Raw genomic sequence first — 13,043 nt, forward strand, 5'->3', positions numbered from 1 at the left:
TTTTTTTTGACAGGCAGAGTGGACAGTGAGAGAGAGAGAGACAGAGAGAAAGATCTTCCTTTGCCATTGGTTCACCCTCCAATGGCCGCCACGGCCGGCACACTGCGCTGATCCGAAAGCAGGAGCCAGATGGTTTTCCTGGTCTCCCATGGGGTGCAGGGCCCAAGCACTTGGGCCATCCTCCACTGCACTCCCGGGCCACAGCAGAGAACTGGCCTGGAAGAGGGGCAACCGGGACAGAATCCGGTGCCCCAACCGGGACTAGAACCCGGTGTGCCGGCGCCGCAAGGCAGAGGATTAGCCTATTGAGCCGAGGCGCCGGCCCCAATCAGCTTTTCTTCCCTCTCCTTTGGTCTTCCATCTCTTACTGAAAACAGAGGCCACTCAGACTTTAAAGATGTCCCAGCACTGGCGGACAGGGCCAGGGCCATGACCCACCAGGGACCGCCCAGGTACCCAGCCACTCACCAAGGTTGTACCACATGTCTCTGATCTCAAAGCCGATCTGCCGCCTCATGTCTCCATACCTGGAAAGCAGGGAAGGAAAGTCGCTGAGTCACTCTCTAGAGCGTGGGAAAAGCAGACGTGGATAACAGTCAGTGCAACCCAAGGTTTCCGTCGCTGGGGCCGATGAAGGGGGCGTGAAAGCGCTGACTTCTCCCAGAAAAGGGGTGGAAGGAGGAGGGATGCACAGGGCCCTGGGTGGGGACCCTCAAGGACCTTCCTGTTCCCATGGCTGCAGCTTACATAAAGTCCTCCCCTGGTGGGGGGGCAGGCATTTCCTTCCTCTGTTTTCCTGGTTCCAGGGCTGCCGTGGGGTTGTCTTCTCATACAAGGCCAATCTCTGGGGGCCACAAAGCCCATCCACGCGGCAGCAGCTTTCCCACAGCAAAATGAAGCCCCGGAGAAGGGGAAGGCCTCCTCCGAGCGTCTCACCTTCCTCTGTATCATTGATGCCAGGAAGGGCTGAACACCAAGAAGCATCGACAAATATTCCACTGGTTTTTGTTTACCAGGGAAAATAAATGCTAATTTTCCTCCCCGTGGGTGAACACAGGAGGTGTGTGTTTCAGGAGTAAACAGAATTCGATGCTTCAGAAGATAAACCTTTATTAGTTTGTGAGCAATTTAACTTTTTCCTTTACTGCCTAAGGAAAAACCTGATTATATTAAAAATAATAATTTGCAAAATTAGCATACAGCATCGCAGTTAGCAGCTGTGTCAGGAGCGGCTCCGTTCGTTTGTCCTGGTGGCAGCCGACGTGGGAGGGAAGGCTCTGATTACAGATGATCCTGCTAAGTCAACAGCCACAGCCTACTGACACCTCATTATGGTGCCCCGAGCACCTGTCTGTCACTCACGGCAGGAGACGGCTACAGCCCAGGAAGGGAAAATCTGTCCTGGCATCTGGGCACGGTGTGGGGGAGGCCACAGCACTGATCCTTCCCTCCAGGATGGGCTGGGCCTCTGAGAACCCCCAGGGCTGGTGTCCTGGCACAATGGACTGAGCCACTGTTTGTAGTGCCAGCATCCCACATCAGGTGTCGGTTCAAGTCCCAGCTGTTCCACTTCCAATCCAGCTCCCTGCCAATGTGCCTGGGAAAGCAGCAGATGATGGCCCAAGTTCTCAGGCCCCTGCCACCCATGTGGGAGTGGGAGACCAGGAAGGAGTTCCAGGCTCCTGGCTTCGGTCTGGTTTGGGCCAGCCTTGATCATTGTGGCTCTCTGGGGAGTGACCCAGTAGTTGAAAGATCTGTCTCTCTTGCTCTGTCACTCTTTTAAGTAAATAAATTTTAAAAAAGAAAGATATCACCCCAAGCCCAGCCCCACCACCAAGTGAGCGCTCAGTGAATGACAGGGAACCTCAGCTGGGGGGTGGGCCCATCGGGGCAGTGCAAAGGGACCAGCAGCAATGCCACTGGACCCGTGTTCCTGGGGGAGAGGAAAGCACAGTTTTGGGCAGGACCCACCCCAGATTGCCCCAGGCCATACGACTCCATCGTGTCGAGTTACGCTTCTCACGCTCTAGAGCCGTGCCCCAATGCGTTTCATTCTGCAGACAGAGGGATCCTGCCGCCACGCCAGGCCCTGGGGTGACGTGGTGGCTTCGTGGCCACAGGCAGGCTGGTGCCCTCTTGGCATTCATCAGGAGGAGGGGCACACCTGTGCCAACCCCCTCCCAGGTTCCTGAGGGTACAGGTGGACGAGGCACCTCCCAGCTGAGCAGGTCTGGGGCAAGCCCAGAATGCAGCACCAGAGGGGCTGGGCCTGGGAACACAGGCTCTACCCCGGGCCCTGGGGTCCCTGCCACCTTAGACCCTCACTACACGGAGGTGGCCTGAGGCCCTGAGACAGGCCGGCTTCACATGTCTTGATGAACTGAAGCTTATCCCCACCCCCATGCTACCCAGATGTCCACCCCATCCTGAGAAAATCCACAGAAACAAGAGCCCAGCGCTGGGCTGCCCTGTGTCGGCGTCTGTGCCGCTCTGGCCTTGGGCTCAGCTCCTTTCCTCAGCTCCCAGGGGGGCTGGATGCTCCGAGGTTTGGGCACAGGAGCCCCTGGCAGCAGTGGGTATAGCAGGTGAGGTCATGAGTGGCCCCAGGGAGTGATGTGCCATTTTCCTAGACTGGTGCTGACACCTGCGCCTTCCGAGGCCTGTGTGGGGTGGGCCCTCCTGGGCCAGAAGAGGGCTCTCTTCCAGGGGAAACTGAGGCCCCTGTGAGAGCAGGGAGCAGCGGAGCTCTGAGCACGCCACCCTGGTGAGCGCCAGGCCCGCCGCGGCACACAGATGCCACACGTGCTGCTCTGGCAGCCACCCACCGGGGGGCACGGGGGGGCACGCGGGCCTGGGGCAAAGGCAGCATCAGGACTGAAGAGGGAGGGCGAGACCGCGTCTCCCTGGCAGCAAGACTGATCTGCACTTTGTCTTCATCCCAGGCCTCTTGATGAGTCCATGCCTGCCTCCGAGCGAGCCCTGGGCACAGTCACAGCTGTCAGCGCCCTCAGGAGGCTCCCACGGAGCAGGGAAACCAGATAACAGAGCCTCTGGGCGGAAGCTCCTTCCCTGGGGGTGCAGCTCAGAGCTGGGCGCCACCCTGGACAGCCTAAGTGCCCAGACTTACCCTGGGGGAGCAGCCACAGGCACAAAGCAAAGTGTGGGGGAGGGGATCAATGCCTCAGACTCCCGTGTCCGCGTCCACCCCACAGCGGCTCCCCAGCTGTCAGAGCACAGCCTGCTGTAGCCCCACTGCCCCAGCTCACTGTGTCCCCACTGCCCCACTGCCCCAGCTCACTGTGTCCTCACTGTGTCTCCACTGCCCCAGCTCACTGTGTCCCCACTGCCCCCGCTCATTGTGTCCTCACTGCCCCAGCTCACTGAGCCCCCACTGCCCCCACTGTGTCCCCACTGTCCCCGCTCACTGAGCCCCCACTGCCCCAGCTCACTGTGTCCCCCCGCCCCCACTCACTGTGTCCTCACTGCCCCCAGCTGTGTCCCCACTGCCCCCGCTCACTGAGCCCCCACTGCCCCACCTCACTGTGTCCCCACTGCCCCACTGCCCCCGCTCACTGTGTCCTCACTGCCCCCGCTCACTGAGCCCCCACTGCCCCTACTCACTGTCTCCTCACTGCCCCAGCTCACTGAGCCCCCACTGCCCCCGCTCACTGTGTCCTCACTGCCCCCGCTCACTGTGTCCCTACTGCCCCCGCTCATTGTGTCCTCACTGCCCCAGCTCACTGAGCCCCCACTCACTGTGTCCCCACTGCCCCCGCTCACTGAGCCCCCACTGCCCCAGCTCACTGTGTCCTCACTGCCCCCGCTGTGTCCCCACTGCCCCCGCTCACTGTGTCCCTACTGCCCCCGCTCATTGTGTCCTCACTGCCCCAGCTCACTGAGCCCCCACTGCCCCCGCTCACTGTGTCCTCACTGCCCCCGCTCACTGTGTCCCTACTGCCCCCGCTCATTGTGTCCTCACTGCCCCAGCTCACTGAGCCCCCACTGCCCCCACTCACTGTGTCCCCACTGTCCCCGCTCACTGAGCCCCCACTGCCCCAGCTCACTGTGTCCCCACCGCCCCCACTCACTGTGTCCTCACTGCCCCCGCTGTGTCCCCACTGCCCCCGCTCACTGAGCCCCCACTGCCCCAGCTGACTGTGTCCTCACTGCCCCAGCTGTGTCCTCACTGCCCCCGCTCACTGTGTCCTCACTGCCCCTGCTCATTTCATAACTAGGTTGTTTGTTTTGTTGTTGAGTTTCTTCAGCTTTTTATAGATTCTGGTTATTAATCCTTTAGCAGTTGCATTGTTTGCAAACAATTTCTCCCATTCTGTCAGCTGCCTCTTCAGCTTCCTGAGTGTTTCTTTTGCAGTACAGAAACTTATCAATTTGATGTAATCCCATTTGTCAATCTTGGTTCTGATTGCCTGTGCCTCTGGGGTCTTTTCCAAGAAGTCTTTGCCTAAGCCAATGTTTTGCAGGGTTTCCCCAATGTTCCCTAATAGTTTGATGGTATTGGGTCATAGATTCAGGTCTTTGATCCATGTTGAGTGGGTTTCTGTGTAAGGTGTGAGGTAGGGGTCCTGCTCCATACTTCTGCATGTGGAGATCCAGTTTTCCCAGCACCATTTGTTGGAGAGATGTCCTTGCTCCCGGGACTGATTTTAGTTCCTTTGTCAAAGTTGGTTGTAGATGTGTGGATTGGTTTCTGGAGTTTCCGTTCTGTTCCACTGGCCCACACATCTTTTTTTTTGCCAGTACCAGGCTGTTTTGATTATAACTGGAAAAGCGTTTTTCTTAAGGAGAGAGAATAACTGAGAAGTCCCACCACTCAATGCTGCATGGCAGGGAGCCAGGAGAAACCTGGCTGGAGTTCTGTGGTGGGAAGGGGAGTGTTTGAGACAGGGTGGACGGTTGGGAGGTGGCCTGTTCTCAGAGGTTCCTGGGCCAGCAGCTGGTCCCCCACGTACTGGTGATAGAGTGGGGGACCTACTGGGAAGTGCTTAGGTCATGGGGGTACCACCTGCCAGAACGGACTAACGTCTTTCCCAGAGACTGAGTTAGGACCTGTGGCAGGGGTTAGGGACTGTGACAGGCGGGTGTTGGGGAGCAGGTGCATGCCCTTTTCTCTCTTGCATGTGCGACCCCACCCCCCACCCTCCCACCGCATGGCAAGCAGGGCGGGACCTCTACTGGAAGCCCAGCACGGGCTGCTGTCCCACTGCTGAAATGCTCCACCTCCATAACCGTGGGCGGAATAAGCCGCCCTCCTTGTGAAGTACTCAGCCTCGGGGACTGTGTGCAGCAGCAGAAACCTGACTACGGCACAGAGTAAGGGGTGCAAGGAGAGCAACCGACAGGGCCCACCCCACAGCCCGAGTCCGCACCTGTCGAGGCAGCCGGAGGTGGGGGCGGTGAGGAAGTGAGGTGGCGAAAGGGCAGGCGGAGACAGCAAGGGAGTCAGGTGGGGGGAGGCATTTTCACCTGAATTGGCAAGACTGGTGGGTGGGTTCCTGGTGGAGAGGGGCACAGGACCCCAGGTAGACAGGCCGGCGTGGCCTCATTCCACCTGCACCACCGTCACCCAGCTCAGCAGCACTCATCACCCACGCACGTGGGCATCCACTCAGCTGTTGCACGCCAAGCTGGCACAGGGTTACCCCTTCAGTCTGTCTCCTGGGGTCTACTTCTAGCTCCTAAAGTGAAGCTAATTTGAATAATTTGAGTCCCTTGAAAAAAAAAATCAGCACAAACACAAGTCCAATCTATCCCATTTCCTGCTCATCGCAGGACGGGGCTTCTCAGCGGTTCTTTCCCTTCGGTTTTCCTCAAAGGTCACGTCCACGCCCGGCCGTTACTGTGCTGGCTCTCAGAACCCAGCGTATAGCGGGGTGCGGCTGAGTCTGCCTTGTGCTCGGGTAGAACACGGCAGAGCCGGCATGTACCCGGCTCACGGCTGCAGGGCCTGACGGGGCTATGGCGGGGGTCAGGTGTCAGCCGAGACCACGTTGCCAGACCCAAGGCAGAAGGCGGGAGGGAGGGCGGAGGGGCAGAGAGCGAGTGACGGGAGCGGAACCTGCCAGGAGCCCACTCCCGCGGGATTCTGTTGAGGAGGGGCAGCCCCCATGGCCGAGTCACCCCTCAGCACTGTCACAGCGGCAGTTACCCGTCAACAGGAGCTTGGAGAAGAAAAACACACGAACCAGTGCCGCGATATTTTTGTCTGTGTGACATCTGGGTCCCACGGGGATACCTGTCCTCTAAGAAGGGAGAGAAGGAGCCGAGGGACCGAGCGGGAGCGGGGGGAGGCCTTTGCGGGGTGCTCCCTGCCCCCTGTGCAGAGGCCTGAAGCTGGACTCTGCCGCTCAAGCCTACAGGGAGGCTGTAACTGTCCCAGGGTGTTAAAGCCGAGGCTGACTCAGGCCCAAGCCCAGGCTCAGGTCTCTTTCCCGGACAAAGCCTGGGCCCCAGCACTGAAGCGCCTCTGTGCTCTCGCTCCTGGCTGACCCACTTGGTACCCAGTCCACCATCGAGCTGACCCACAGCGATGTCAAAGCCGTGGGGAGGAGAGGGGCGCGGCAGCCGGGGGGGGAATGTCCGTCCTCCCTGCCCAAGCTGTCCCTACTATCATGGCCCTCGAGTCCTAGCGGCGGCTTGTTCTGGCTTCACTGGCGAGCCTCACCCTCAGTGCGGCTGTGACCGTCAGCCCTCTGCGTGGTGAGGCCCATTCGGCCACGTTCTTCCCTTGTGCTCTGGGGAGTGTCTCTGGCAGGGGTGTCCTCATTATCCCTCCCGACCTCTGTCACCAGGATGAGCAGCAAACAAGCAGGAGTGGACGGGCAGGGCTTCTGAAGACGGAGTCTCCTGCTGTGCACCGGGCAAGAGCTGCCGGGCTTGGCGGGGAGGGGGAAGGGCTGGCTGGGATGGGCGAGGGACCCCATTCAGATTCCTGTGGCTGAACTCATGGCGTAGCAGGGAGGCCCAGTGAGGGGCACTCCTGGGGCTGCTAAGTGGGTGTGATGTGGGTGCTTGCTCTCTCTCTCTGAGACCCTAAGGGCTTTCCTTCTAGAAAAAGATCAGTGCGGGGCTGGCGCTGTGGCGTAGCGGGTAAAGCCACTGCCTGCAGTGCCAGCATCCCATATGGATGCCAGTTCGAGTCCCGGCTGCTCCACTTCCCATCCAGCTCTCTGCAGTGGCCTGGGAAAGCAGTGGAAGATGGGCCAAGTGCTTGGGCCCCTGCACCCGCATGGGAGACCCAGGGGAAGCTCCTGGTTCCTGGCTTCGGATCAGTCCAGTTCCAGCCATTGAAGCCATTTGGGGAGTGAACTAGCAGATGGAAGACCTTCTCTCTCTCTCTCTGCCTCTCTGTAATTCTGCCTTATATAAAGATATAAATAAATCTTCAAAAAAATCAGGGCAGGCATTTTGTTCCGCTATGTTCCAAATCAGCAACCAGCCACTGGCTCGACCTGTGGGGTCAATTCCACTGTCACCAGCATCTCGTGCTGTGTTCTGAGCCCCGAGCCCCAGGCCCTGCTACTCCCTTCTGCTTCGACCACCAGCGCCTCTCCCTGCTTGGAGACTGGACTGTTTCCCTTGGCCTGGTGTCGGACCAGCTCTTAGTGTTCTCAGCTAGCAGACTTCCCGGCCTTCTTCCCAGCCAGCTGGGCGGTCCACAATGCGGGGAACCCTCTGGCTCCCCATGCTGGGCTCTGCAGGGCCCCCTGCTGGCCGCCAGGGTCCTCAGTCCTCGTCCCAACTACTGCTCCACACATTACTTATTCTCCGCCTCTCCCACTAGGCTGTGAACATCCCTCCACGAGGTGTCTTCCCTCTCTGTCCGTAGCATCAAAGCCAAGCCCTGCCTGAGCACGGAATAGGCACAATCCCTTCTTACCAGATAATCTTTTTTTTTTTTTGACAGGCGGAGTGGACAGTGAGAGAGACAGAGAGAAAGCTCTTCCTTTACCGTTGGTTCACCCTCCAATGGCCGCCGCAGCCGGCGCGCTGCAGCCGGTGCACCACACTGATCCGAAGCCAGGAGCCAGGTGCTTCTCCTGGTCTCCCATGCGGGTGCAGGGCCCAAGGACCTGGGCCATCCTCCACTGCACTCCTGGGCCACAGCAGAGAGCTGGCCTGGAAGAGGGGCAACCGGGACAGAATCCAGTGCCCCGACCAGGACTAGAACCCGGTGTGCCTGCGCGGCAGGTGGAGGATTAGCCTACTGAGCCAAGGCGTCAGCCCATAGTCAGTTTTAAAAAAAATATTTCTAGATACTTTGTGTGCCTACAAGACTTAGGCACTGGGGTAAACACCTTGAAAAGTTCCTTATGCTGGCTTAGTTACACAGAAACAAAATCTGCAAACAGATTACAAAGTGGGCACAGAGTGTAAAAGGGCACGAGGAATACAGCAAATACAGGTGCACCTGCCCTGTGGTTTATGCTGCACAGCCTCAGGGGTCACAGGTTTAACTCCGGCACAAAGAACACCATGTCCTCAGTCACCTGTCACCGCCCCACATGGAGTACAGTCCATGGGGGCCCAAGGCCGTCCTGCCAGAGCCTTGCAGAGCTGCCTGGGGACATGCTCAGGTGTCCTTCCCCAGGAAATCCCCGTGGGAGGGGACAAGGGGAGTCCCAGGTCTCGTTACCCCAGTCGCAAGAGCGGGAAGGCGGAGGCCCTGCGCCGAGGGGAGACACCAGCTGGCGGTGTTTAATGTTCCCTGGCTCTGAAGCCTCTGCGTCCACACAGCGGCGTGGGAAGCAAATGTTTCCTTTGGCGGCCAAGGCCCTGTGCGTTTAATGCATTCGCTGATGCTGTTTTAGCTGAAGCTGTTAACACTCACACCAGCAAGGGGAGGCCCCGGGCGGTGCTCCTCGCGCTGGCCTGCAGAGTGCTCAGCACAAAAGTGTTTTACTGCGAAGCTCTCAAAGGACACGCCAGCTCTTCTGGGGCAGACTTCAGCTTGATGCACCTGTCCGCCCCCGCAGGCGCCTCCAAGGCCAGGGAGCGCCACATGCTTGGCAGTGAGCGGGTTCCAAAGTCAGCCGGAGCTGCGTTTGCATCCCCGCCTCACCTCACCCCACACGGGCAGGTGATCCCACCTGCTGAGGCTGAGCCCTCGTTAGTGAACCAGGACAAGCCGAGGTCGTCTGTGCTGCAGGGGTTGTGTGGTGATGTGCTCAGTGTGTGCCGGTTACCGTTTTACAGCACTTGGCACCATGAGGGCAGCCAAAGGACACCGACAGCCGTGGCCACAAGCAGCCTCACCTCACTTCCTGCGAGCCCCAAAGAGCCCCCCTGCTAGGCCAGTGTCCGGACGGTGCAGACTGGCACACCTGTCTCTCAACACTGAGCCAAGGTCAGGGACAAAGTCCCCAGCAGGCCTCAAGGAGGTGCACCATGCAGGCAGTCCTGCGGGCCGCGGGCACACACACGGGGCCTCCCTTGTTCTGGTGCGTGGCTCGGCAGGTGCACCTCCCTTTTCTGAGCAAGGAACACTGTTTCCATCAAAGGTTATCAGACAGCAGGTGCCGAACTCAGGAAAGACAGCCCGGAGAAAGCTGCCTTCCAGTGCGACAGCTACAGACCATGGCTGGAAGATCCTGAAAGCAGCCCAGGCTGAGCTCTGGGGCTGGGCACGGCCAGGCAGGATGCTGCCTTGTGCGTTCGGGGCCTGTGACTGGCCCAGGGACTTGGAGAGAACAGGGCTCCACCCTCCGCATCTGGAACTAGTGAAGATGAAAACAGGGCTTAATGGCGAGGTCTGCTTTTTTTCTTTTTTAATGACTGCACTTAGCGTATGTGAAAAATGCCCATGGAGCACTTAGAGCAAGCCCAGTCCACCGCTGCCGAGATAATTCTTGCTCCCCAGAGATGCCGTGCTCTGCCCTGCACGGAGGCTGCGCTCTGACGGAGTACGAGGAAGGCTGGGCAGCTGCCATCGTCTGAGGAGTCCTCAGGAATCGCCGACCTCGGGGCCCGGTGGGGGTGGAGGCGGGGGTGGGGTGGGGTGCCAGCCTTGGAACGATCGGGAGACTGCAGAAGAAGGAAGACTCGGCAGCCTGGGAGCAGGGCTGGAACTCTTCCCAAGGGCGCAGGGAGAAATCAGGGAAACTGAGGCAGGAGAGGACCCAGAGCCTCGGGTGCCCATACCTCAGGAGCAAACCCTCAGGAGCAGGAGGCCCCGGGGCTGCAGAGCTCAGGGAGCCAGGCACGGCCTTGGCCTTGGGGAGCTCCTGGAGGTTTGCTCGCACCGAGGCCGGGCTGGTTCCGTCCGCTCAGAACGGCTGGGAAGAAGACAGGTGTTGGCTGCCGCGCAGGGGGAGGCCACAGACAGTTCAGCAACAGCGCTAACTCCACGGCGAGCTGTTCGACAAGCCCAACAGCACTGCCAGCTCTTGCCAGAAACTCCCTTCTCAGAAGCAGGACTGAAGGATTGAGCGATACAGGCACCCACGTGCAGTGACATGAGGACAGTGCCCGGCAGGAGGAAATTACCTCTGAAAGTGTGAGTTCTGTGTTGGGCTGATAGTCTGGGACTGCACTAACGTTGAACCTCCCACGAAGAACCCCGTGATTTCACACCTTGATTCCGGGGTTAGAAAAGGCAGTTCCTGATCCTGATTTCAGTACACCGTGACTACATGGCAATTTGTGCCAAGCTGGCTTAGCCTCTACCGGAACATTATGCTAAGAGCGTCAGGGGCTCCTGGCGGGGCTGCTGAGCGGGACGAAGACTTACTTGTTAAGGATCTTGGCTCTCTTGGCACTTGAAAAGTTCTCCAGCTGCAAGGATTCTTGCGTAAGGAAAGCAACAGCCAGGTGGAAGTAGTTGTTCCACAGCTGAAAAGCAGAAAGAAGAGACGCTAAGAGGCTGAATGGCTTAAGGCGGGGGTCAAAGACGCGCTGGGAGGTGGGCCAGTGGCTTAGCCCGCACGCCAGGAGTGTTTCTCAAACCACAAAGGTGCTTGCCCGCCACCGGGAGTCCAGGACTGAGCGTGTGCACACTCTGCAAGTCGCTGGGACAGCTGATCTGACCTGGCTCTGCGCCTCAGTTTCCACTTGGTTTCTGCCTTGCAGGGCCGCTGGGAGGAACCAGCAAGAAGTAAGTGCAGAGTCCTGACCATTGTTCAAACCCTGCCAGGAGCACCTGATCCTGATTAGCTATTGCTAGTGTCCTGCCACGGTGTTGCACCTGAGCGAGTGCAAACAAAGGCGCTCCACACGCTGATACAATCGGATGGTCCCTTATTGCCGGCGGTGGAGAGTGGGCTCATGCCCCAAAGAACTCTCGACCCTGGAGCCCAAAGCAACAGGGTTTATAAAGGCAAAAACCACAATATCGGGAGGGGAATTCATGGTTGCTAGGAACAGGGGGGAATACATGGTTACCAGGGTCAAGCTGACCTAAAACCTATGCGAAACTAGTATCAATTATAAGCTTGACAATACCAGTTACAATCTTAGCAATTCCAATTATAATCTTGACATTAATCCAGGTGTTGGTTTTAATCACATGTAGGACATAGACAAATCACATTTTTATCATTAACCCCGGTGCAGCCTATTTACTTCCAAGCTTGAGTGTAGGGGGTTTCTGTGCTCTGCCGAGTGTGATGTGGTGAACTGCTATTGTCCGACCGTTTTAGATCCTCGTTTCAGACCAGAGTCTCCCGGTGTGGGGGGGCACCTTCCCAGAATGGAGTCTCAAGTGCTCCAAAATGGAGTCCCTGCTGTCAGGGTGTCACTTCAGTGGAACCCCACACATAAATAAACATCTTCACAATTTATGATGTACTACACCAATGTTATATACACGAGACATTTAAGGAAAACAGCTGTAAAAATAATCCCACAGTTCGTATTTTGAGGGCTTACAGAGCATACGTGGCTTCAAAAACAATGCCCCTGCGAAGAAATGAGTGGGTGCTGGTCTGATCGTGTATACACCAGGGATAACACTGATTACAGCAAACGAGGTAGCGTTAGGAGTTAGAGAAAGTGAGGTGCGCACGGGACTGACTGTTGCTAATTGCCTGCGAAGGAAGCAGAGGTTTCGGAGAATTTAGAGGATTTAGGAAGAGTTGGTTGGGCTTCCAATTATCTCGCACTTCTCGGGAACTGGACGCTTTCCGTTGTAGTCCACCAGCTCACGTGTGGCTCAGGCGTGGCTCACGCACGGCCAAAGGCTAACCGAGGAGGCACAGCTGTGCCCACTCCCCAGGTAATATTCCGAGACTCGCCCAGTGCTGCAGGTAGCAGGCGAGGCAGAGTGAGGGTCTGAGCCAGTTCTGACCGCTCACTCCTTCACTGCCCACAAATGCACTGCTCTTTGGGCCTCTTTTCTGATAAAAGAGGCGGCTCTGGTCCAGAAACACAAGCTGTTCCCTTCCTTTTGTTTTTGAATCCAGGTCCTCTCACCTGCGGCCGCACTGGCCTAGCACTGGGCAGAGTCACTGGCCACTGCCGGCTGTACTCGGAGACCCGCTCAGGGGCCTGGCTGGAAGGGGACCCGCGTGGCACAGGCCACGCCACACTTGACAGGACACCTGCTGCCTCCAAACACAGCAATTGTGGGGAGCAATCCGGACTAGACTAAGTTACTCGAATTAAGACTTATTCTATGCATCTGCTCTCCCACAATATGGCGCTGGGAGAGAAGTAAACAGCTTCTGCACAGCTGCCTCCAGTTCAACTAATAAACTGTAGGACTTGCTCCTGATTGGAGGAGAGCAGCGTACTCGGCGTGTGGGCAGCCGAGTTAGGATTGGCGGAGGAGGACTATAAAGGAGGAGAGAGACGGCATGCACCAGGGAACATCTATGGGGAACATCTAAGGGAACCCGTGCAGCCCCCGAGAAAGCCGGCCGGCGGTGTGCCGCTCCCCTGCGGAAGTGGGGAATGTGGCCAGGGGGAACTGCCCTTCCACGGAGGTGGAAGGGATAGTAGCCAACCTGGGAAGAACCAGCAGCAAACCCGGGGAGGGCCGAGCAGACGAGAGAACAGCGCAGGGTCCTGTGTTGCTCCTCCACGAAGAG

The 13,043-nt window shown here is 58.1% G+C and overlaps 1 protein-coding gene across 2 annotated transcripts in view; it reads right to left on the reverse strand.

Moving 5' to 3' along the window:
* Nucleotides 1-13,043, reverse strand: part of DOCK1 (dedicator of cytokinesis 1) — a 493,657-nt gene that overhangs the window by 84,125 nt on the left and 396,489 nt on the right. For both annotated transcript variants that reach the window (XM_051833503.3, XM_008274844.5), the window contains exons 31-32: nt 10,748-10,848; nt 469-527 (exon numbers count right to left, since the gene is read on the reverse strand). In XM_051833503.3, the coding sequence (XP_051689463.3) occupies nt 469-527; nt 10,748-10,848 (160 nt within the window). The remainder of the gene's footprint in view (nt 1-468; nt 528-10,747; nt 10,849-13,043) is intronic.

This window comes from Oryctolagus cuniculus, chromosome 15 (assembly GCF_051225735.1).
Source record: "Oryctolagus cuniculus isolate XC-2025 breed Fujian yellow rabbit chromosome 15, ASM5122573v1, whole genome shotgun sequence".
Lineage (NCBI taxonomy): Eukaryota > Metazoa > Chordata > Mammalia > Lagomorpha > Leporidae > Oryctolagus > Oryctolagus cuniculus.